The sequence below is a fragment of the Blastomyces dermatitidis genome (assembly GCF_000003525.1).
Source record: "Blastomyces dermatitidis ER-3 genomic scaffold supercont1.3, whole genome shotgun sequence".
Taxonomy (NCBI): Eukaryota; Fungi; Ascomycota; class Eurotiomycetes; order Onygenales; family Ajellomycetaceae; genus Blastomyces; species Blastomyces dermatitidis.
The window spans coordinates 158,027-182,015 of record NW_025544776.1 but is presented as its reverse complement, the minus strand read 5'-3'; the positions used below and the strand labels follow the sequence as shown (position 1 = coordinate 182,015).

Here is a 23,989-nt window from a genome sequence, read left to right as displayed (position 1 = left end):
GGAATTTTCTTTAGACCCCTGTTTTATCGAATCTGGACTCTGGAGTTATGAGAATCACATGTACACTTAATGCAAAACATCATGATGCTCATATATTAGAGAGATTCTGCAACTACTTTTCACAGTACAGAGTAATGATCTTTGTAAAAGTGACATTTTAGTGATATTTTTAATCAACACTACTATTATACAGATGAATCTGTACAGAGTATATATAATGTTTTTACATGAATTCTGCAGGAAGCTCGGAACAGAAGATTGCTTTTTGTGTAAATTAGGCGCTAGAACTTCCCCCACTCTCTCTGCCCTTGCACACTGCCACCTTTGTGCACCTTGCGCATCATCTGTACAGCGCAGAGCTTTTCGTAGAGCTCAACAAGGCCCGAAGAGGCAAAGAACAAAAACACTTTTGATTTGAACAAATGAGAGCTCCAGTCACTGAGAGATCGTGGTGCTATACTATATGTTGATGGCGATTTGCATTCATTGAGGACTCGTGGTGCCATACACTATGTATGGGGTTATTTAGGCGTACTTTTTCTGCTGAGTTGGAGGCATCTCATTGGCTCCTTATTGCACCAACCACACAAATGGTCAAATAATAGGTTCTACGCTGGGACGGTGAGGTAACGGTGAGGTAACAGAGCAAAGGACAACGAAAGTTGTTTTCGCCGTAAGGATGCTTGACATTCGTTCGGGTGTGATGTCTGAAACCTCACAGGGTTCAAGGTTATCGGATGCCGCCGATGAGCTCCGGGATGCGAGAATAATAATAGAGGACTTGGACTGGCTTAGCTTCCCTGCAACCTCATAGAATACCATAAGCCTGAGCATCTACGCAGTAAGTGATTCATTGTTTCTCGTTAGCAGCCTTACGCTGGTATGCTGGATACTTACCACCCGGTATTTTCGTTAGGGCACCCCTAATATTTTAGTGGAATTCTAACCATCATTATCGGGCCGCGAGGCACAATTAACACAATACCATTGAACTCTATAACAGCTATCCTGGGTTTTCTCCTCTACGCAGTATATGTTCTCACTGCCAACTTTCCTCATTCATTAATTATTATTATTGAATTTCTCTGTCATTCACTCAAGCTTGTGCCTGGTGTTAGTATAAAAGAAAGGGAGCAAGATAGAATAAAGATAGAGCTTCAAGATTGTGCTGTACTGTACTGTGTAGTTACGTAATAATAATAGTTCCATTCAATCCTAATTACGGAGTAGAGTTAGTTAACTAAGTTAGTTAACTAACTTATAACTATAGGTCAAATAACTAGACACATTCCAAGATAGCATTATCTAGTAGTTTTCGTGTATTTAATACGCTAATTGTGCTTCGTTCGCCGATGGATGAGGATTGATCACGGATGCCGGGGGGCGGCATGCATTGCAGGCAGCCAGCTCTATCTTACGAACTTTTTGATCTCATGGTTAAGCGCTTGAAGTGATCGGTTCCGCAGCCTTGGTTGGACCCAAATGTGGTTAAATGTGGTTAAAGGCTTCCGTGGTGTGGTGTGGTGTGGTGGGTGTGGTGGCGGGTGACAGCGGAGCACTTGCATACAAACAAACATTGCGGGGGAAGAAAAAATAATGCAAAGAAAGAAGAAGAAAGAAGAAAAAAAATTATCCAAAATCCTATCCCAACTCCGCTGAAATTCAACCCTAGGAAATTGTAACCCGTGTTCTAACTTACTAAAAGTCCCGAACAGTCCTAGTAGTAAGTATATGCGCTGACAGACACGCGCTGTCTGAGCAGATTCTGCTCATGTTCATGCTAATAATAATAAATGTTTCCCAGAAAAACAAACAAACAAACAAACGAAAAAAAAAAAAAAAAAAAAAAAAAAAAAAAAAAAAAAAAAAAACCCCTCGCGCAATAATAGGAAAAACATGTGAACCCCAACGAATTGACATTTTCGTCCGTTGAGACAAGGAGGACCATTTGGCAACAAACAACAACAGGGATTGAGTAGTAGTTATCGTTCTTGTTTCCGCATCTCTTGTCAGCAGGCCGGGGTTGTCAGGTTTGGGCTTTTCCTCCTCGGCGCCGTTCAGAGCCACGTTGAAGCTCGGCCTCTGACTGGATGAATCAAATGCTAATCAGCCCAACTTCACGAACGCTGCTTACTTAGGAGGCTGGGAACAAACCTCGTCGACAGAAGATGGTGTGGATGCTCGAGATAGCTTAGCAGAGCAGTCGGGACAAACATGGCCCTGGAAATCTCTTTTTGTCTCCTTTGGGAGTTTGTCCGCCGGGCATTGTCGAGGTGAACTCCTCTCTACCAACAATGTCCCTTCATTGCATATACGAAGATACTGCTGTCCTTGATGGCCGCAGGAAAAAACTGCCACAGCGTAGTGACACATCCCGCTGCCTTCGAACTCAAACGAGGGTAATGGAGTTGAGCGTCGGTGGACCAGTCTGTGGGGGGAACATCGATCGTGCACGCGTCTTTTTTGGGTTCAAGGCATCCGAGGGAATGAGGAATTAGAGCGAATATATGTCGAGTAATTTGTTTATTCTGCATCCTGACCACAGCAGAATGTGCCCAGACAAAATCAATGCCCGGCAGCCTTGTTCCCCTTCCCCCCTTCCCCCTTCCCCCCTCCCTCTCCCCCTCCTGCTTGTCTTCCAATGCGTGATAATTACATTCGGTCCCCGCACTCCCAATTGGCTCCCAGCATCATGTCCAGGACGTTCATCAGCCTGAAGTATGTTGACCATTCAATGCCCGCCACGATGGTAGACCATATCGGAGTTGAATCGGGGAGGGCATGGGTCAACTGCGCCTCTTATATCCCTATCCGTTCTTGGATCGCTCTCGTTGCCTCAACCGTTCCTATCAGGAGTTGCTCATATAAACTCCAACACGACAGATCACAATAGGATTTGAAATTCATAAACCTAATAATTCATGTTAGCAGCAACCATCGCATATCGTCAGTGATATTTTCACGTTGAAGTGGATTGGGGAATGCTTCGAGAGTGTTGAACAATACAATACATTCGTCATGGAATTTGTGGGTTTCGCTGCAGCCCTCATCACATTGTTAAAAGCGACTACTACGGCCATTAGCGCGGTTAGGTCCTACAATGCCTCAGAGGTAGAAGCATCAAGAATAGACCAGGAGATAGGAGATCTCCAGGCCGTCCTGGAACGATTGGCATTGTTAGAGCAAGAAGCAGACAAGGATGAAGCAGCGACGGGGAGCGTGCTGCCGATGTTAAAGGCTCCGTGGTATAACGGAGTTTTCGACTTGTGCCAGAAAGAGTTGGAAAGTCTGAACTCCCGCCTGAGTTTGCAGGATGCCTCGAAAACTAGAAGAGTTGTTCAGCAATTACGGTGGCCGTTGAAGAAAAAGGAAGCAGACCAAATTATTCTGAATATCAGAAAGCATACGGAGAGTCTTCTCCAGGCAGTACAGGTCGACCAAACGTGAGTTCTCTTACCCCTTTGTCTAGAGCCTACGGTGTAGCAAAACTAACATTTTTTTCCCCCTTGAAAATAAAACTTCTAGATCTATGCTACTCAAAATGAACAATACGATGCAATCTGCAAATAAATCCAAGTTAGGTGCGCAGCGCGGCAGAGCGTAGCAATATCTAATCCTATCCACGACGTCTGCTAATCCTTGAAATTAGAAAACCTCCAACGGAGGATCAACCGACGGCTCGCTGCGGTGGATCCATCACTCAACTATCGCAGAGCAAGGCGCAAGAGGCATCCCAACACGGCATCATGGTTTATAGAGAGCGATTATTTCGACGAGTGGAAAAGTCGTGCACCATCATTTTGCTGGCTGCATGGGATTATCGGAAGCGGCAAGACGGTGATGAGCTCTGCGGTCATCGAACATATGGCCCAGGAATGCTTACCCAGGCCTCTTTCAGCTCTCGCATATTTTTACTTCGACTTCAGCGACCCGGATAAGATGGCGCCTGAGAGAATGATGCGGTCGCTTATCGAGCAGTTCTGTTATAAATGTCGCGATATTCCTCGATTGGAACGTATTTATGACATGTCTTGTATGCCAAATTTCGAACTGGAAGCAAGCGACCTTCTTGCTACGCTCCTCGAGATCATTGAAAGCTTCGAAGAAAGTTTCATTGTAATTGATGCCCTTGACGTATGCTCCAACGTTCCCGAGTTACTACGCATTATTCGGGATATTCTACGTCGCTCGTCTTCCAAAGTCCACATCCTATCCACGAGCCGACAGGGAAAATATATTGAGGACGGAGTTAATTCATTGCCTGGAAACGTACAAAAAGTCGCTATGGATAAAACGCAGGTAAATCGTGATATTTGCATGTATGTCCAGGAATGTCTCAGGACAGACAGAAAATTTAAGAGATGGGAGAAATATCCCGGTATTCTAAAAGATATCGAAACTTACACGATGAGCAAAGCTGATGGCATGTAAGACTTTAGCCCCTTTTAAGAATTGCCACTTGCCTACGGGCTTCCCCCATTCTGTCTATTTATTTTAATTTTCTAACTAATCGCTAGGTTTCAGTGGGCTTTTTGTCAGCTTGAGGTGCTGGGAGATTGCTTTAGCGAGGAAGCACTTCGAGCAGCCCTTGGATCACCACCTAAGTCATTGAATGATATGTACGAACGGATTCTCCGTGATCCCTTTGGAGGACGGATAAATTACATTCCTCAAGTATTGCACTGGTTGGCCTTCTCTGCCCGCCCACTGACGATCGCTGAAATGGCTGAGATGCTTACGATCGACCTCAATGCTTATCTTCAATTTGATACCAGAAGAAGATTCTTCGATCCTCGAGAAATTTTAGATATATGCTCCCCGCTTGTGAGAGTCGACGTTGAACAAGGTCGTGGCGAAGTTTTCAAGTTGGCTCATCTTTCGGTCAGGGAGTTCATTGTGTCAGACAACCTGTCTACTTCTACTGAACCTGGTTCTCAGTACCACATTTCTGAATCGTCCGCCAATGCGGAAATGGCAGAGATTTGCCTTGCATATCTGTTGCACTATTTCCATGACACTGTTGTTGAGGATGGAATGGAAACCCGTTTTCCACTTGCCAGGTACGCCTCTAGGTACTGGGTGCATCACGTACGAGCAGCGAAAAGCATTACAAAGAGAATCCGGATTTTGGCTATGAGGCTCCTGTCATCGAATAGCCTTGCATACCGTAATTGGATTCGACTCTACGACCCGGAACACCCTACAAAAGATCCAAACCACACAAAGTCACGAAAAACCATACGCGCTCCGTTGTACTACATGGCACTAATTGGTGTAGCCGATCTGACTGAGATCTTACTTGCAGAGGGGATTAATCCTGACGCGTATCAAGGACATTATGGTACCCCACTGCAGGCTGCATGTACTATGGGTCATGTCGAGGTTACGAGACAGCTCCTTGCCAAGGGAGCTGATTTTAATCTCATGAAGGATGGATCCAGCAACGCTCTACGGCTTGCCACGATTGGAGGTCATACTGAAACTGTGCAATTGCTCCTTGAAAAGGGAGCCGATATCAGTGCTTCTGGCTCTCTGCTACAGGATGCCGTCACGAGGGGACATGCCGATTTAGTGAAGCTACTGCTTCAGAAGGGCCAAGACCCTAATACGCACCACGAAATATATGGGACAGTGCTCCAAGATGCCTGTACATGCGGCCACGACGAAGTCGTGGACCTGCTGCTTGAAAATGGCGCGGATATCAACATTCAAAGTGGAATTTACAAGAGCCCTCTACTGGCTGCGTCTATAAAGGGCTATCTCCATATTTGCACCCAGCTGCTTTTGAAGGGTGCCAACCCAGACACCAAAGGTGGCACGTACGGTAACGCGCTCAACGCTGCAGCCTCCAAGGGCCACCTTCGTATCGTAGAAACGCTGGTACAGAATGGCGCCACCATCGACGCAGTGGATTGGGTAGGCGATACTCCACTACAATCCTCATTGGCGGCAGGCCATGAATCCATCGCACGGTTATTGCTCAGCAAGGGGGCCAACTCTCGTTGGGAAGGCGGTCTGTACGGCAACGTGCTTCAAGCAGCATCTCTTGGAGGTGTTCAATGTGTGGTAAAATCCCTTATCGCCGGTGGAGTCGACGTTAACACTCCCGGGGGAAGGTACGGAACTGCACTTCAGGCAGCTGCTTCAAGGGGTCACGTTGAGATCATCAAAATGTTGATTGACAATGGGGCATTTATTAATGCGGAGGGGGGATATTACGGCAGCGCTCTGCATGCGGCCTCATCCAAGGGTCATGAAAACGCCGTATGGGTATTACTGGCACATGGAGCCCACGTCAATATAACGGTCGGCAAGTTCGGTTGTCCAATACAAGAGGCCGCAGTTCACAACCACCCCGACGTCGTCCGGCTCCTTCTTGATAACGGCGCGGATATTAACAGTTCGGCAGGTCGACGAGGTCCTGACAATATATTAGAGTTGGCGACCAGGCGCGGTAGCACAGAAGTTGTGCGAGTCATACTTAAATGGGTATCTGACACCGATGTGGAGCTACATGCGTTGGACTCTTCCTGGAAGGCAGCTGTTGAGTGCAACGAGCATGAAATTGCTGCCCTGCTTAATCAGTGAGTTTCCCAAGTAAGGACAGAAAATCCAATGCTTTGCCCCCTACATTCCCAGGGATGCGACTAATATTACTGTATGTACAGGTATATTGATGAGGAGGACTCTATTCTATTTTCTCAAAGTCGGCTTTTTTAAGCTCAAGGGGATCCATTGAGACACCTAATGAGCTGTTCGAATTCTTTTGATGAACGTGGTTGGTCATGTTGGTTTTTCGTCAGGGACATTCTTTCTGTCCAGACGCACTTTTCGGGAATATGCAGTGAGCTAATTATCATGCCCTGCCACTCGATGCTGATTATATATTGGTAAAATGTAAGGATAACTCAATAGAAGGCTTTTTTTCTTGGTTAAATTGTATTAATACCCAATTTTTGAAACGCCATAGGATGAAGAAAAGACTACGTAATCTTAAACATGGGGATAAGAAAATATAAAAACCCTCTATTCTAGCTCATAAGAAATGAGGTACCATTAACAGCAAGGTACAGTACATAAATAGAGACCCCCGCTACTTGGATACCACATGCCAAATACCCCAGAAAACTGAAAACAATATCTCACTCAAGCACCAACAGAAGATGAAATGAAGAGCCACGCTCATGTGCAGTAGTACCACTCTATTATTGCCATAAAAAAACCATATCATTCCAGGAGTACAATTAGAAAAATAGAGTCGAACGAATCCATGTTCTGGAACAAGTGAAAAACAATGAGGGGAAAAGAAAAGGCAAACACTCTATTATCTCATGAACACTTTATCCTACTACTCATCACCATCAGGCTCCACATCACTCATCCCCTCATCGCGCCCTTCATCCATCGCGTCCGCGTTGACGTTATCCGAGTCCGAGCGACGCCGTTCTTTATCGTGAGAGATGGTCCGCCAGCCCTCAGCAGCCGAGGGATCTTTCACGTACTCGGACATGGGGAACTGTGCAGGTTGTCGTTAATAAATAAATACTCCTAATAAGCGACAGAAAATGTTTTTTTTTTTTTTTTCTTGAGGGGGAGGGGGGTTGAGGGAGGAAACATACGTAATGATCATTTTTCTTCATGGTGACGACCCAGGGGACGTTATCAAATGTAACAGCGCGGAGGCGGAAATAGGTATTATTGGGGATGGTGTTGACCTGCTCAATGAACGAGTCGAGATCTGGGGTTTTGACGCCGTTGACGGCCGTGATGAAGTTTGTTGGTGAGAGGCCGTATTGATAGGCCGGGGAGCCGCGACTCTGTTATAGCGTACGCAATCATTTAGCATACCCATACATGTTTTATTTTAGCTCTCTTTATCATATGAAATGGAAATTTACGCACCCTCGCGCTGACATAGACCTCGCTATGTAGCTTCGAAATCTGCTGTCGAACGGCATGATGCGGCTTCTGCAGCACAGCACCACAGAAGATCAACGCACGGTCCGTTTCCAGATCTTCTGTCGGGACAGTCTTGATCTTAATACGCATTTCCTGGCCGTTGCGGACAATAAGAGCGTCGAGGGTTTCGTGGTGGTACATTATATCAAATTCCGAGACGCGGGTAATGAGCTTGTCGTTTAGTGTGAGGATGATATCACCCTCCTCAAGCTGCTGGGTGTCCTCCTTTAATGGGGAGGCACAGTCAACTTTCCGCACCATGAATAGCTCATGGCGTGCCGGGTTGGCGATGGCGACCTTCTCGATCCATTCTTCTGACACGCCCATGATGCGCGCCTGGCTCATTTGGATAACGTAGGACTCCATATCCATGATTCGAAGTTTGGGTAGGGTGCCATTTTGGATCTGGTTAATGATGGGGAGGAGAGAAGGGGTAGCGAGACCTAGATGGTACTCTACGTCTTTGTGAGAGCTGGCGGTGCGCTCGCCCAGGTAGTTGAGCCAGAGTGCTTGGACGATGCCGTCCTCGCCGATCAGGACGCCATTGGAGCATTGGCTACTCAGGCCGGTGTCAACGGTGATGGCGTCAAGGTTGAGAGCACGGTAGCGCGGCGCAGAAGCGTTGGGGGGTATGGCGACCGTAGTGATATCAGTAACGGCCGTCTTGGCCACGACGATGCGGAAATTCTGATTAAAGCCGACAAATATGGTATCGGCGCCTTGCTTGATGTAGGTAGTGCTCAGCCGCGCTGTCTTGACCGGCGCCTGCACGAGACTAGGGTCATATTGGATAATCGTGTAATTCTGTAATGGATGGAGGAAAACCACTTTGGCAATGACGATAATAGAGTCCGCTACGGTTACGTTGATATCACAAAGATCAAAAGGCACAATAGCTCTGGAAACAAGCACGAGACCTTTCTCCGCATCGACGACGAGGCCAAATCCGGCTTTGCGGGCTTGTGGATACCCATCAAGCTTCACTGGCATTGTGCAAGAGACGCGGACGAAACTGCGAACGATATCTGCAGCTGCTGGATGGTTGGCACCGTCAAGTTGGATGAAATCGGCTTTCCGAGGAACTGGGGTTTCCGCGGGAAGTGGATCTGCAATGTTCGTGAAATCCCATAGTCCAGTCTCGTCATTGCGGACTGCTTCCCTCATATGTGGATGCCAGTGGCGGTCTATGTGCACTATGCATGTTCCTCTGGTATGTAAATCTCGAATATGCCTATATGACAAAGCAACTCGCGCGCGATCTGATCCATTATTCATAATTAGCAAACAAAATTAATAATTTCGATAATGACAGTAGAACTTACCTGGAATGGTTTTCAGAACTTCAATAAATTCATTCAAATTTTTCGTAGGTCGTTTATCCACCGTATCTACTATCCATCCAGAAAAGGTATTTTCAAGTTTGAACGAACCCGCAGCTTCGCAAACATACACCCCCTTACAGGCGATCGCATAAAGTCTGGCCTGTTGGTAGGAGAGGTCATGGAACGTCGCACCAGCAACGGTAATATAGCGAGCAGGGGTGATTTCATGGAGATCTCCAACTGTACATGAGACTTCCCTATCCTCACCACCTCGCTGCACAAGAAGGTGGACATCCTTACCCACACTGGCATCCAAAATCGCATCCAGCTTTACAAACTGTGTCAGGAGCTCCCCGTTGACCTTGATCAACACGTCCCCTTCCTGTAGCTTGCCGTCGCCAGGGCCTTCAGGGAGCACGATTTCCGCAACAAGCATACCGGTTTCTTTTGGGGCGCCTTTTCGGACAGCAGCCTCCCATTCGGGAGATAGACCAAGGCGGCGGCACTCATCAAACGGCTTGATGATCCACTGGGTCTGGATTGTGCCCCGCGTGACCGGCACGCCTTTGCGTATGCACTCCAGGGCTCTCAGTGGACGATCGAGGGGTAGGAAGTAATCCGTAGCGGCGCCATCGGCACGTCCGCCAGCCTGTAGCGCAATCGCATGACCATCTATGTTCACGACAGGACTTCCGGAACTTCCACCACTAGCCGCAGCAGCAGCCTGGATATAGTTTGTGTTGAAATCGCTATACCCTTCGCCGTATTCGGGAGCATTGCGGTCCAGACGACTTATAACTCCAGAAAGAATACTCAATTTCTCACCGGCGTCATTGCCCACGACTCTAATTTCGACACCAACTTTTGCTGCGTCCGGCGACAATTTCAATTCCGTGACGGGCATGTATTTAATGGCGGTGGGGTCGAATTTCAAAATACCAAAATCGTGAACAGGATCTCGATAAACAGGTCGGACATCACACTAGCATAGAAACGGAGCAAGATCAGTAAAAATGTTCCACCTGCAAGGGTATAAAACCAAAAATCATTAAAAATAAAAATAAAAAAAGAAAAACAAACCTCTTCATGATTATCAAAAATACAATACCCCCAAAACGGCCCTGCGCAAACCACATGTCGATTCGTCAAAATATACCCTCTCTGCGCATCAACCACAAACCCCGTCGCCTGACTCGACATCGACAAATCCGTATCAAACGACGCCGTCTGACAGAAATGGATCGAGACGACGCTCTTCACGACCGTTTCGATGGTGGCCTGCCATTCTGGCGAGTCTGTCTGCGCAGCGGCGGGTGGGGCGAGGGGAAGCATGTGGGAAATATCTTCGTCTTCATTTTCGAGGACGTAGACGGCCTCTTCGCCGAGTGTTTGTTCGTCTGGGCTCAATGGCTGCGGGGAGGAGGTGTCTGGGCGGAGGTGTTTTGCGGAACGGAGGGAGATAGGCCCACTGCTGTGCTTGCGCTTGGAGCTCATTTCCATGGCGTGAAGACGGGGGAGGGGGGGGATGGAGAGGAGAATAGGAAAGGGATCGGCGAGCGCGGTGCTGCGGCTGGCTGTTTTCTATTTTCGCTTTTTGAGAGTTGAATTTTCGATTTTGACTCTTAGTGATTTAACTAATATGTGAGGTAGTAGGCAGATAATGTGTGGTGGAGAGCGGGAGAAAATTCCGCCACGGGGATTAGATACAGCGCACTGCAAAAAGACGGAGAAGGCGCACAAGTAGTAAATTGGGAACGGAAAATAAATAAATAAATAAATAAAAGGAAAATAAAACAGAAGAGAAGAGAAGATAACGAGGCTGAGAACAGGTCGTCAAGCCGTATTCTCTGTCTGGACTAATCAAGCGGAGGTTTTGACAAAGGCTGTGGCTAAAGCTCAATGGAAGAACCCCAGAAGGCAGCGAGCAACAGCGACTAGCGGGTTTTAAGGAGCCCACAACGAAGATTCATCCACAGGGTCCAAGCTAATGGATGCGGGATATCTAACAGGTTGTACAGTGTCCGGGGGTAATGAGAGAGGTGTATCTATCTTTCAATCGCAGAGGGTTGATGGCGTTGTTGGATTGTCCATTTATTATTTGTTGTCCCTTGTTAACTCCTTCGTTTTCCTTCACTTTTTTGTCGCGGCAGAAAAGACCAAGAAATGTTTGGCTTGTTTGGCTTGCCGTGACAGTACGTGTATGCAGTATTATTATTGTAATATCGCCGGCTGTGGCTGGTGGCAGCACCGGGTATTTAAAATACATGAGAAGCCAGAGCATTGTTGAGTATTTTTTTTTATTTGATCTATTGCCAGCAAAGTGCCCCGACTACTATACCATGGAAGAAATTAAAACAAGTGAAAGGGACAGGCCAGACAGGCGCATAGATATCTCGTCGTGGTTACTAGAAGTAGAAAATAAAAAATGATATAACAGGGTACATATAATAATATATATATTCTAGTGATCCCCCTTTACTTCCGTCGCGTAGAACGGTTACCAGAATAAATCAGGAGCGCGTTACTATCCCCATCATCTGCGCGAGCATATCCGTTTCCATGCCCCTCCCTCAATTACCTCCAAACACATACATACCGCCCTTCCTCACACCTTGTATTCGCAAACGTACGACGCGCTTTCGAGATGTCGAACGAACAAAACAAAATGGAGTTTGTGGAACCTGTCCTTTTTCCCATTTCAGCGGTCGGGCGGGAGGCACCCTAGACTGTTCAAGTGAGGCGCCTGTTGTTTGAAAATATACATCTTTCTAAACACATCCCCCCCATGCTCCTCGTGAGGAGGCTGCGGCAATCCAAACGCCTATTTCGTGCATGCGTGGATCCTTTCTCTCAAGGGCTTCCGCTACGCCCAAACATTGTGATGCCGAGTTACAGCATCGTCCGTGCGGTCAGGTTGCACTTTCGTGGCCCGTGCGTCTTGCAACCCGAGGAACTCGCGACGTTTTGACATTGCTTTGTGGCAAGCTCCGAATAGCCCTTCAGAAAAATCCCAACGGGGAAGTAGATAAAAAAAAAGTAGACAAACCATATCTTTACATTCTTTGCGCGTCCACTCAACCCACCGTTCCCGCCGGCGAGTTACGAACTGGCGCACCATTTCCTTGTGGTGAAGGTTGGGGCACTGAAGACTGTCGTTGCTGGTGATGTTGCTGATGTTGAGGGGTAGATGGAGGTCCGCCACCTGGTTTGGTCGCCCCGGGAAAGAGTTCATTCAGCTTGGTATATAAGTCCGCAACACCGGGAAGGCTTGGTGGTGGCGTCATGATTGCGGGTGCCTGTGGGGCCGCAGCCCCTGATTTCTTTGCCCGATCTGCAACAGTAGCAAGGTAAGCCAAGTTCGCCTGGAGACGTCGCATGCAGTCGATATATTCAATGCTGGGCTTGTTGGCGGGTCCAGACGTAGGTTTGGACCCCTCTGCACCAGTGCCAGGGTTCTGCGATTGCGAGCCCGTGATGTCGGTAGGGGAAGTCGGAGAGGCTGTACTGCCCTCCTTGACGGGTGAAGATTGTTGGGCAGCGAGCTGGGTGGGGGTTACACCTGCCTTCCCTGAGGCTTGGAGATTCACCACTTCCTGTAACAGCGCTGAATTGATATCGAGAAGAACGGTCACACGGGCCCTCTCACGGGCAGCCTGCTGGGGGGAGAGCGCGGCGACTGGGGAGTGTGTCTGTTGTTGGAGTTGTTGCTGTTGCTGCTGTTGTTGCTGTGGTTGATAGTTTGGAGTCTGGGAGGGACGGGGAGGGGTGGAAAAAAGAGGATTTGATGCGGCAATGGTAGTCATTGTTTGTGGTTGACTTTGCGATAGGGTGACCATATTCTGTGGCGAGGGCGATTGAGGGATGGGGGACTGAGCCACGGTAGCTGGAATTGATTGCATAAACTGAGGATTAGAGAAATTTGACGGGTGAGGCACTGGAAAAAATGACAGAAAAGACGCCAGTCAGTCAGCGGGCTGATTCCACCACAAAGAAGATTACATGGTTCGACCAAGTCTCATGCACGCCAAGACTAGGTTTATGTAGGAACGAAGATTGGGAGCGAGAGATAGCAGGGGATTAGGGAAGGTCATTGACCACGAAATGCAAGAATTTGATTGGCCAACGGTGTAATACATAGGACAACGGAACAGGAGTGGCGGGGATTCAAAACACAAAATAGGAGCTAAGGAAATAAGATCAAGTAGAAAACAGACGAAAAGAAGGGAGGGCGGAAGACCTACTGGGACTAAGACCGGACGAATGATGGGGAAGGCCGGGAGACATCATCATGGCTGACGTACCAGCATGCAGTGGAACGGGTCCGTAGCCACCACCATGCTGTACAGGTTGGTGGTGGATCTGTGGCGCTCTCGATTGGGGAGGAAACTGATTGGGATTCGGATAGTAGGGCAGACCCTGAGCACGCGCTTGAGCCTGTGCTTGTGCCTGAACCTGAGCCTGAAGATGCGCCTGAGCCTGAGCCTGCGCATGCGCCTGCGCTTGAGCTTGAGCTTGAGCTTGTGCCTGAGCCTGAGCCTGGGGAAGATGTTGCATCGGGTAGCCTGCGGGAGAGATCGCAACCATTGGATGTTGCTGAAGTGTCGGATAGGAAGAATGGGGTTGGTTATTCATTATTATTATTATTAGCCGTGCAGGTTTTCCTATTTTTCGGGGCGGGAAATAATTATAGCGAGAATAAATAATGCCGGAAATAATAATAATAATAATAATAATCTTCGGGATCAGAACAGTAGCAAAAATGCCAGGCAGCCACTGATCAACAACCGCAAAAGGAGGGGGATCAAGGAAAAATACTCAGAAACTGCCAAGTACCACGAAGTCACGGAGCAAAACGAAAGGCGTAGGGGGTGTCCGTGAAAGGCGTCTTTTATCTGCCCACTGCCTGGCAAATGGGCTCAGAAAGGACTGTTTCTTTACGTGTTGTTCTGGTGACTCGCGTTTGGGTTCCAAGCTTATTAGTAGGGGAGGGGAAGGGATATTACGGGCGCGGCGTGGGAGATAGCGCCGGCAGGCAGCTCCAATGGTGACGCTGACGATGGGGGAATCGGGAAAAAAGGCGAGAGTGGGTTTGTGGGCGGATTGAGATGCTGCTCGGGCGTTGAGGATGAGTCTGAGGTTGCGTTGCGACTTGCGTTGTGTTGCGGCTCTCTGGAGAGATGCGGTGAGGAAATTCTCTGCCGGCCGTATGGGCATTACTGCTTCCTGCGTTATATTATGGTCCCGTGACCAGATTCGTCTACAGTGAGGTATCATTGGCTGAGAATGCTGATTAACCAGTCTGGCGCCTTGCTTTTAGGACTAGTCGTATTGTACGACTGTCACGCCCTTACACACCTTTGCTCTCGCGGTATCTTCAACTCCATCCTCCGCATCATCAGCTTGACGTCAAATCCCGCAGGCAGCACAAATCACGGCGTCCATCCGTCAGTTTACCAAATTGCCATGCATGACTGACGGTGGTTTGGTGCTCTCATTTGTCCGTTCGGATAGTTATTATGGAGCTGTTCCCTGTCGGTGGCACTGGAATATCCTTCCCCACTGACGCCGCCGTTACACTTGGGTCGCAGTAGTGGATATCCATGCACCCTAGGGCCTGGGGAGATCCCTTCATCCCGACTCTGACTGGCTCGGGGATGAGGAGGGAGCGTGGGTTGGATGGGGAGAATGTGTGATTGCCAGAGAAAGAGCCTGGTGTCTGTTCATCTGTTTGCTTCATGAGTCGCTTTGTGTAGGAGAATAGGCTAGAAAAGCACGCCTCTGTATATAATATAGAAGCCACGGTGACAGCCATGGGCTTGATGTCGGTCTTTAACTCTTGAGCGATCACCTAGATCAGAAATCCTACTAAGCCTTGTTGGAAATTCGCTTCGCGATCTCTGATGATGAATACCGTCATCGTCATTAGTCCAATGGCGTCCTCATGAAGTCCACCTCAGCCTGGATGCTTCTATCCATTTGCGATTTTGCAATCTCTGCTGCTTTTCATATGTCCGGAAAGCTTCAAAAAAAAGATGATACCATGTCAACTGACTAACTTCAAAGCCTCATATTGCTTTAATACATATAACCTTCCCCGGATTTCCCTGCTGGCGTTGCGAAGCCCAATGATGGTTACATCCCGAATTGATGAGATTCTACATGGGATAAAACATTCCGTGTTGCTGTATCGATCTTCTTCTTTACAATATCCTGCAGTTGATTCAAAAATGCTGACAATATGCTCTTTTGCTTCAACCTGTGGTCCAGGTGGAATTACGCGTCTGCTATTTTGTCCATTGAGGCGAAGCAAACAGGTCCGACTGTTAGATCCCTATCCTCCTGACCATCGATGAGGTTTGGAATATTGCCCAATATCATTAGTTTGGACCCAATGAGATACATGTAACACCGGCGCCTAACAGGTGTCCAGCGAATCTGCACAGTTAGATTGCCAATGATGGCTGCGTCAAGCCTCTTATCCCGAATGAATATCGCCAAGTCATTAGGGATCAGACGCTCATATCGGGGATAATAGTAAGTTCCTGCGTCTTATGATTCATCCTGCTGATTGTGGCCTGTGTGAGAACTTTCTCATTTCTTTCATGCAAAACCATTATTGTGTATCGATTTGATGGCGGCCGGGAGGTCAAGGAAATGACTTTTCTTTCCTAACCGGTTAACATGCAACAAAAAGCGGCCGAAACCACTTACAAAGAAACACTGGGCTCAATATTTAGTCTGACTCCGTATCCGCGCGCAATAACAGAAATGAGCGCCGTACGGAAACCACATATAAAACTCAAGATCAAGCTCCCTTCCTCGCCTTCATCTCTTCAATCCACTGCTTCGACTTGCCCGTCGGCACGATATTAATGTTAACCAACGAATCAACAACTTCCACTTTCCCGCCCGCCAAAATCTTCAGCAACGGAATTTTCTTCCCAACCTTAATAAGCCCCCCGGCCGCCGTCTCCATAAAGCAGTCCACAGAATCAAGTTTGTATTCCTGCCGCGAATCCCACGGCAAGGGGAATATATAACTCAGGTGATCGCCAATCGTCTCGGTTTCAGCAAACGCTTTGACGAAATCAGACTGTGCGTCCATTGGATATAGGAAGACACTGGGAAAGACGAGGGTGCTTTTGGGTGACAGCGGATCTGGTGAGAGATGTATAGCAGCATCTTCAAGCTCGGGCGGGCGGTCGGAAGTCCGGATTTTAATTTCGCGCGCGCGTAGTGCCGTGTTGAGGATTAGTTTCTCTTTGCGAGCTCGTTCCTCCTCGGCACGCCGCTTGGCGGCAATTTCCTCAAGGACAGATTTGCGCGCAGATATTTTGGCGGACATGGATTGTAATGATTTATTGGATGGGTCGAGGGTCAGTCCTCGCGCGCATGTATCTTCTGCTTCGGGGATTTTGTCCAGGGCGAAAAGAGCGCAGGTAGATCGGTAGTAGGCCTTGACATTCTTCGGGTTGAGTTTTAGCGCTGATGCACAGTCGAGCGTGGTTGATCTGTAGTTTTCTGTTTTTCATGTCATTAGCCATCCGGACAAAAGCCACGGTTTGAAGTACTCCAACACTTTCTTACTTAATTCCAAATTACACAATGCGCGATTCGAATAGCATGCTTCCGCAATCTTGCGTTCCTTTACAAGATCGCCCTCAGGATCATCACTCTTCTCCCATTTATTCTCACCCGTAAGCACCGCAATCGCCTTGGTATAAAATTCTTTCCCATCGCTCCATTTCTTCTCTCTCGTAACCTCGTTTCCTGATTCTCGAAGCCCCTGCGCCACTTCCGCCCGTGTCCCTTCATATTGCAAAGCCCGTATGGCCTCAATGCCAATATTTTCCTCATCTGCGACAAAGGAGAGTTAAATGAAAACTTTGCGAAAACGGGGGGTACGAGGCTTTGAGGAGTCACAGGACACACATACCTCCATCTGTTGCTTTCGAAAGATCGGTCATAAACAGCGGAGTCTTGTTCATCAAGTCGAGTATTTCTTCTGCTGTATGCGACTTGACCGAAGCCATGCCGGGAGGCATGGCAGGGGTTGTTGAGTCAGGTGGAGAAGAGACATTTTTCTTGATCCCGAACGGTGTTTCGTTCAACAAAGCCTGCCCGCCTAGTGTAGGGCCAGTAGAGCGAGGTTTGTTGAGATCAAGGGATTCATCGAAGTCATCGGGGAGCTGCTCTATGCGGACCATGGTAACTGGAAGGGCTGAATCTAGGGGAGAAGGTTATATTTGTGTTTTCGCTCATCCCCTCCTCGATGTTGTTCATTGCACCCTTTTTTTTTGGTGAAAATGATGTAATAATGCAAACACTGCAAATATCCGTCCCACCGAGGATGATGAGCACCTTTGTAATATTGTGTAGGCTACTGGGGCAAAAGAGCTCAATCACCACCAGCGCCTGCTGGTAGAAGAGCCGATCAACCGCGGGACCCCAACATATTGTTAATACAAACATACTTCGCTCATGATAGATACATCATTTATCTCCGGTGGCTTATTACCGATATGAGATTCCTTCGTATCTATGAAGGATGTCAAGACTGCTGTGGTTACCCCTATATTTTCGTTAGGCTCCCTGAAATTATAGGGCTCTGTTAACCAAAATACTGCGGGATGGATCATTAAGATTTTTATAGATGTCAATTCATACAAGATTCTGAATGATTCAAAAATGACATTTTGAACAGAAAACTGAGAATATAGAATGTTTTTTTTTTTAATTATATATCCCACTTATGTTTTCTACTTTGAAAAAAACAATGTTTTCTATTAAAATATTTTGAATAATAGAGTGAGAGCGTGTGTAGAAGTAATATATTTAATAATTCATATAAATGACCAGGAAGCCTACTTGTATTGTTACGCGGCGGTTCACAGTTCAACAGGCGAGAGAGGTTCACAAATCACTGATTCCTTACATCTGCCCACTGTTATTTATCCTAGGGTCTGAGGCTACTTTTGATGTATCCAGTACTACTCTTCACAAAGCAAAGGAGCTCTCCATAAAATCCGCGCGAAATGATTTTACTGAGTACATAACCGTACATCACTTCCTCTAAGCTATTTTACTGGAGTTTTAGCTAGGTAAGTTGATTTAAGCCGATGTGTCGCAGGTCAATGATGATAGTCATACAAAAATTCGGAGAATACCCGAAATAAGATGCAATAGCATAGCCCTGACAATGCTCATTCTTTGTCCATCATCCCGAGCCTCTATCTGCAAACGTCCCAAATCTATACAGGTGTACTCCGTACCTAGGCCTAGTTTAACTCTAGTATATCCCTCTCAGCCTGCAGTAGGAGATCTATACGACCATTAAAACGCACACACCTGACAATGGGGAATCGTCTATGGGACAAGGGGGGAGGGGGGAAGGAAGAAAAAATTAGAGGTAACTAAAACAGTGTAAGCCCATCTAACATGTTATAATACCCCCACCTCTTTCGCCATATCCAATATCCCCTCGACCAATTGCATATTATCCTTCTGCTGGGCCGGGAGATGATGGCCCATATCTAGCCTGCGAACCGTTCTCTTCGCGGAACTGAAGTGAGTAGTAGCCAATAGCTCCCCGGGGTCCACCCAAGGGTCCTTGTTACCCAGTATATGTAGCGTGGGGATATCGATCTGAGGCAGCGCGATTTTGTCACCCTTCCCATCCCCACTTTCATGGTCGAGGAGATCATGTAGTTTCGTTATCGGCGGCGATGTCGCGCATATGAACACTCCGAATTTAAACCCATGCCCCTCGACGCCGTTCTCGTTCCCGTTCCCATTCCCGTTCGCATCCCCATTCCCATCCGCATTCCCAGAGTTCAAGAGCAGCTGCTGCTCCAAAAGCAGCCCAGCCGCCATCCTGCCCCCCATAGAGAAGCCAATGATCCCCACAAACCCCCTCCCATCCCGCTCAACCTGTTCGCGCATCGTCTTCTCCAGCAATTCCACCGTGCGCGCCGGCATCGGCTGCGTGCGGCCGCGGAGGATACTCCTCTGCAGCGCCGTTAATTTCTTCCCCCCAGTGTCATCCGTGCTAGCGAGCGAGCGCTGCGAAGCGGGTAGGGAAGCGAGATCTACCCAGGTAAAGTAGGGACCGGCATCAGCGAAGACGGGCAGGACACCCGGGCCAGGCTCAGTCTCGAAGGGGGCGTCGATGAAGACGAAGGAGAAGTGGTGTTGGAGTTCGCGGCGGAGGCGGATGGTTTGGATTTTGAAGATGGCGGCGGATGTGCCTGAGCCGTGGAGGCAGAGGATGCTGGGGAGGGGGGAGGAGGGCATCGCGGGTTTCGTGCGGGGATAGTATGTTTGCGATTGAGTAGGTTGTACGCGCCAAGAATCTATGTTGCTGTCGCTGCAGGAGATGACAGGATTCTAATGAGTGGTCGATGGAAACTTAAATCTTACTGTCATGTACATTACATATATGCATAGTAGTACAGACATTTGCGGGTGTGTAAATATATTAAGAGGAAAAACAACCTCGGGATGCGGGGTTGGTTTAAATATTTTTGCCGTGGGGAATGGTTTTACGATGTTTGTTTGATACCGATTCTCACAATGGGGAAGCATGGAAAATGACCTGCTACTTGGCTAAATGATCGGATATATATGTGTATATATTTATTGTAATGAAGTGCCCGATAATAATATCCACATGTATTCTGCAGTTCAACCCAATTAGCTCGTGTTTGCCCGCCGGAATATGTATAGCCATGTGTAAACGCGAGGCATATTGACGAAAGCCCCATATTTTATATTGACATTGTCAAGATATTATACCCTTAATCTTTCGAAATAGTAATCGAGCAGAAACATCGTGAGGAGTAACTGAACACTCTTAATAAGAAAAATTCTATTATTAGAGGGAATTCCGTAATCAACATAAATGTGAATCATGCTAGACAACCATAGAGCGGAGTAGAAGTTTTATCAGTCATTGCAAGGTATACTTTCTATTAATGACCCCCGCCCCCCTGAAAGCTGAGCTTCCTGCTGGTTAACTGCCCTCGTCCGACCTTGCACCAACCCCAAACCAATACGGCGCCATGCAAACATAAACATCCTGCGCCGGATCAGGTGCCTTCGAAACCTTAGCCCTCAAACGATCGCCCACAATATACACCGGAGGAGGCGCCTCCAACGCCGCAATCTGCTCTCGCATCCTACGTGCTTTCTCTAAGAGCTCCGGAGCAATTTTCTTCTGCGGCAGAGTGACCAGCTGCATCCCCTCAAGCCCCATTGTCTGCAGTGCATCTCTGAACAATTTCAATCTCCACACCCCTTCAACTTCACCACCCGCTTGGGCCCTCTCAAAGGGGCCTCGCTCCGCATCCCACTCCGCAAAGAGCGGGCCTACCATAGCCATTGCATCTGCCCACATGCGCCGCCACCGTCGGCACGTCAAGATATGTCGCAGTGCGTACTGATCCGCGGGCAAATCGTCCCTGTTCTCCAGCGCATAAGGGCCCACAGGCAATATCTGAAACCCCGGGTAACTCCGGCATACCCATTCGGGGACACAATATTTGATATAGTTGAGCCGAGTTTGCAAGTCAAAATATGGGAGAGGTGAATCCAGATCCGAATCCGAATCCGAATCCGGCCCTTCCTGCCTACTAGCTCTTGGCTCCAGAAATGGTCGCATGCTACTCCCAAACAGCTCGCCGTAAATGATGATCTGCATCGCAGCGCGGTGCGCCTCCATGTCGACGGTAGCAGGCTCACTGACACCGCCGTCCCAAAAGTCCTTCGTATCGTACCATTGCTTGCCGGCCATTTTGTCGATTTTATCCGTGAACGGGTTGAGGATAGTGAAGCGGGCTTCATAGAGCCTTCTAATCCTGTCCAGGGTGAGCCTGGCCTTGAGGCTATTATCACTCACACAGAAGTCGTACAGGCCCTCGATGCCGCCCTGAAAGGCCGCGCAGAGACAGCTACTATTCTTCTCACTACCCAGGGCCCAGTCGCGGAGTTGCGGGGCCACGGCCATAACGAGGAAGTGTGGGTGCGGGGAAAAGAATGTCGGGGCAGAGGCGGCGGCTAGCTGGAAGATTGTCTGTGGGAGGGTGCTGGAGAAGACCGAGCGGAGCCTGCGGCAGGTGCTGGAGGCGCTGATAAATGTTTCAATGTTGTCAATATAGAGGGGGAGCAGCGAGAGGATGTCTGTTGGGAGGTATGCGAGGGACAGCATTGTAGAGATGTGTACTAGAATATTTTAAGAAGGCGGTTGGTAGATGGTAGACACGTAGGTCCAGGAGGGATGTATAGGAATGGATGAGCATGTGTTGCTTCACCGTTGACCAGAATAAAAAGGCAACAGACTATAGTAATGTAGAGAACTGGTGCTTGTCGGGCTGACTCCTCTGATCGCCGAATATCTGCGGCTGAGACTGTTATAAATAAATAACATGATATTTACATCGTTCAGAGAGATGGTCGATGGATATCATTTTGTCAGACATACATGCGCATGCAATAATAAATACTCAAGAGGGTCGCCCCCAGCAGAAGGGTTGATCCTTTTGGTGTGGCGGCGGTAAAATCCCTTCGTCAGAGAGCGTTGTAAATTTTAGCCGGGCGCAAATAGCCTGGCTCACGGTTAAGTGTTGAATCTGCCAAAATAGTCTGGAGTAAATAGTCGACTTTCTGACCGATCTCGATCTACCTAGTGGTCCGTCTGGAGCAAGGATGTTTAACAGTCTTTATCGCCCGGGTGAGGAGAGGCGCTTTGTGTCTCCATCCAACACTCAGGCGGGATAAAGATCAAGCACAGTCTGCTAGAACCAGACAGGTTGGTGATGGCATCAATCTCGTAAAAGCTGTTCAGCAGCAACTTTTATTCAAAGGGCTACTCCTGCATAGTCCAGGGGAAAAAAAAATAAAGCATGGAACTGACAGCTATATAAGTTTTCTTCTTGCTAGATCCAATGAGTGTGAAGTGAGTCCATGTGCTGCACCACATACCTCTCTGGTATGATTAACAAAAGGCTCCAAAGGTTCCTTGACTGTCATGATTGAATCCAAACATGTCTTCAGCTGGTGGCTGTTTCCTCCCTGATGATGCTTTGAGGCCCTGTGGATTTTGCTGATGAGATATATTTTGTGACACTTAACATCGCAAGATTTCTTGATGGGCGGGATTTTATCACTCTCATGTACACCTCATGAGACTTGCAAAATGTGTTAGATCGAGATTGTTTTCGTCGGGCTACTGCCTAGATTTCGCTGGTAAAGGGGTATTTATACCATTGTAGTTCCCGGCCTCCACATTCTTGCCTACGTTCGTCTGTCTTGCATTTGGCAGTGCATCATGACTGTGTAAGGCTGGCAAAAATTGCTCTATATAATGGAGTCCCTATTTTGCAAGAGGATACTTTGACATGCACGGCCCTGAGGGTCGCTGCCCACTTTGGGAGTGTGAAAGTGGCACGTCTCCTTACTGAACATGGAGCGGAAATAACCCCATCCAACTCCATGATGGAGTCTCCAGTCTTCAGTGTGGCAGAGACACATGAGGCTGCCGTTCTCCAACTTCTAATCGATGCTGGAGGATCTGTTTCCAAGCTCTGCGAATGCGGCCTCTACAATTGAACTCTGCTCTCTTGTTGCCCTCACTCAGTTCATGTATTGATCCATTTCACCATTCAAAGAAGCTAAATGATACAATTCGCACCCTGCTATGTGCAGGTGTTGATCCACAAGTCGGTAAACCCTTCACTCCCCTGGAGAAAGCCCTGGCGAGGCCGATGCATGACTTAAGACATTGTGGAGCTCCTCCTTGAAGCCGGGGCATGTCTACAAGACGAAGAACTAGATTCCAATCTAAAGTGGGTCATGAAATGGTCTCAGAAGCCCACAGTAAGGATCCTCGCTACCTTCGGCACAGGCATACATTGAATGTGTAGTACCCACGCTGTGTGCGCGGCTGAACCAGAAATTGTTCACTACCTTGTTGGTGTCTAACCAGAGTTCAAGAAAGGCAATGAGATTCAGAGCTGCGCCCTGGAAGCAGCGGTACGGCAAGGGAGAGTGGCGCGAAGCCAGGAACCGTGACCAACGAGAATGGGGAGCGCATGAGCCTGGGGCGATTGGTGTCGGACGTTTCATCGATGGAAATGGTAACGACTGCTTCTGGCTTCAGGGTTCAAATGTGAACCCAATTTATGGCGTGAGGTAATCATTTATGGAGTACCCAAAAGAAGAAGAAGAAATACACACCACTCATGAACTGGACAACATGATTGAAATGATCAGTCTTTGTTGTTATGAAAGAGTGGTGGATACATGACATTCTTCCCAGGACTTATAGGTGTACGGTTAATTAATAGATGAATGTAGAAAAAGATGCTCAGCTTAATAAGACTCCACTTGAAAAACACAATCCTATATTCCCTACATGTGTCTATGTCTGGGAGAACATGTGCATCTACTACTCCCTTTAGATGTTGTAACTGGAGAGTGAGTGAAGATATCAAAGATATGACATCATGACTTGCGCTAAGCTACTTTTGGCAAAGTGTCAACATTCCCACAGTTCCATCCAATAGATTGATCTAGACCTCCTGTTCTGGATCTATACATCAAGGCAAGACTCAGAGAGCTTTCTCAAGCCCTTCCGATGGCAGAATATCACTTTAAAACAGACCATCATCTGCATGAATTCTCTTTTTCTATATTCTAGGCGCTGGTCAGAT

At 47.9% G+C, this 23,989-nt stretch overlaps 7 protein-coding genes across 9 annotated transcripts; 1 reads left to right on the top strand and 6 right to left on the bottom strand.

Moving 5' to 3' along the window:
- The first annotated feature begins 845 nt into the window (after window positions 1–845).
- BDCG_02430 (ankyrin repeat protein) lies at window positions 846–7,581 on the top strand. 3 transcript variants are annotated; one of them, XM_045417970.1, is made up of 7 exons: window positions 846–1,723; window positions 1,805–3,443; window positions 3,526–3,581; window positions 3,650–4,427; window positions 4,518–6,597; window positions 6,669–7,067; window positions 7,161–7,578. In XM_045417970.1, exons 2-5 carry the CDS (start codon window positions 3,019–3,021, stop codon window positions 6,586–6,588), a joined length of 3,330 nt encoding a protein of 1,109 aa, XP_045280052.1. In that variant the 5' UTR covers window positions 846–1,723; window positions 1,805–3,018; the 3' UTR covers window positions 6,589–6,597; window positions 6,669–7,067; window positions 7,161–7,578. The 3 variants fall into 3 exon arrangements, with proteins under 3 accessions (XP_045280052.1, XP_045280050.1, XP_045280051.1); XM_045417968.1 differs by having other exon boundaries at window positions 957–1,723; window positions 4,518–6,584; XM_045417969.1 differs by having other exon boundaries at window positions 1,348–3,443; window positions 4,518–6,584; window positions 7,161–7,581.
- On the bottom strand, window positions 6,856–11,507 carry BDCG_02429 (Pro-apoptotic serine protease NMA111). The gene is made up of 5 exons (XM_045417967.1): window positions 10,362–11,507; window positions 9,282–10,263; window positions 7,903–9,218; window positions 7,620–7,817; window positions 6,856–7,516 (listed from the first exon to the last, which is right to left on the bottom strand). The coding sequence occupies exons 1-5, from the start codon at window positions 10,779–10,781 to the stop codon at window positions 7,349–7,351; spliced, it is 3,084 nt and encodes a 1,027-aa protein (XP_045274654.1). The 5' UTR covers window positions 10,782–11,507; the 3' UTR covers window positions 6,856–7,348.
- Window positions 11,508–12,355: 848 nt separating this feature from the next.
- Window positions 12,356–13,913, bottom strand: BDCG_02428 (uncharacterized protein; the record flags this gene model as incomplete). The annotated part of the gene is made up of 2 exons (XM_045417966.1): window positions 12,356–13,215; window positions 13,523–13,913. 2 exons carry the CDS (start codon window positions 13,911–13,913, stop codon window positions 12,356–12,358), a joined length of 1,251 nt encoding a protein of 416 aa, XP_045274653.1.
- Window positions 13,914–14,096: 183 nt separating this feature from the next.
- BDCG_02427 (uncharacterized protein) lies at window positions 14,097–14,677 on the bottom strand (the record flags this gene model as incomplete). The annotated part of the gene is made up of 2 exons (XM_045417965.1): window positions 14,097–14,538; window positions 14,637–14,677. 2 exons carry the CDS (start codon window positions 14,675–14,677, stop codon window positions 14,097–14,099), a joined length of 483 nt encoding a protein of 160 aa, XP_045274652.1.
- Window positions 14,678–14,949: 272 nt separating this feature from the next.
- BDCG_02426 (tetratricopeptide repeat domain-containing protein) lies at window positions 14,950–17,551 on the bottom strand. Its single transcript, XM_045417964.1, has 3 exons — window positions 17,218–17,551; window positions 16,869–17,138; window positions 14,950–16,802 (listed from the first exon to the last, which is right to left on the bottom strand). Exons 1-3 carry the CDS (start codon window positions 17,486–17,488, stop codon window positions 16,087–16,089), a joined length of 1,257 nt encoding a protein of 418 aa, XP_045274651.1. The 5' UTR covers window positions 17,489–17,551; the 3' UTR covers window positions 14,950–16,086.
- Window positions 17,552–18,116: 565 nt separating this feature from the next.
- BDCG_02425 (oxidoreductase) lies at window positions 18,117–19,892 on the bottom strand. The gene has a single exon (XM_045417963.1). The coding sequence runs from the start codon at window positions 19,572–19,574 to the stop codon at window positions 18,723–18,725; it is 852 nt and encodes a 283-aa protein (XP_045274650.1). The 5' UTR covers window positions 19,575–19,892; the 3' UTR covers window positions 18,117–18,722.
- A 13-nt stretch (window positions 19,893–19,905) lies between these two features.
- BDCG_02424 (uncharacterized protein) lies at window positions 19,906–23,713 on the bottom strand. Its single transcript, XM_045417962.1, has one exon. The coding sequence runs from the start codon at window positions 21,484–21,486 to the stop codon at window positions 20,293–20,295; it is 1,194 nt and encodes a 397-aa protein (XP_045274649.1). The 5' UTR covers window positions 21,487–23,713; the 3' UTR covers window positions 19,906–20,292.
- Between the last annotated feature and the right edge of the window lie 276 nt (window positions 23,714–23,989).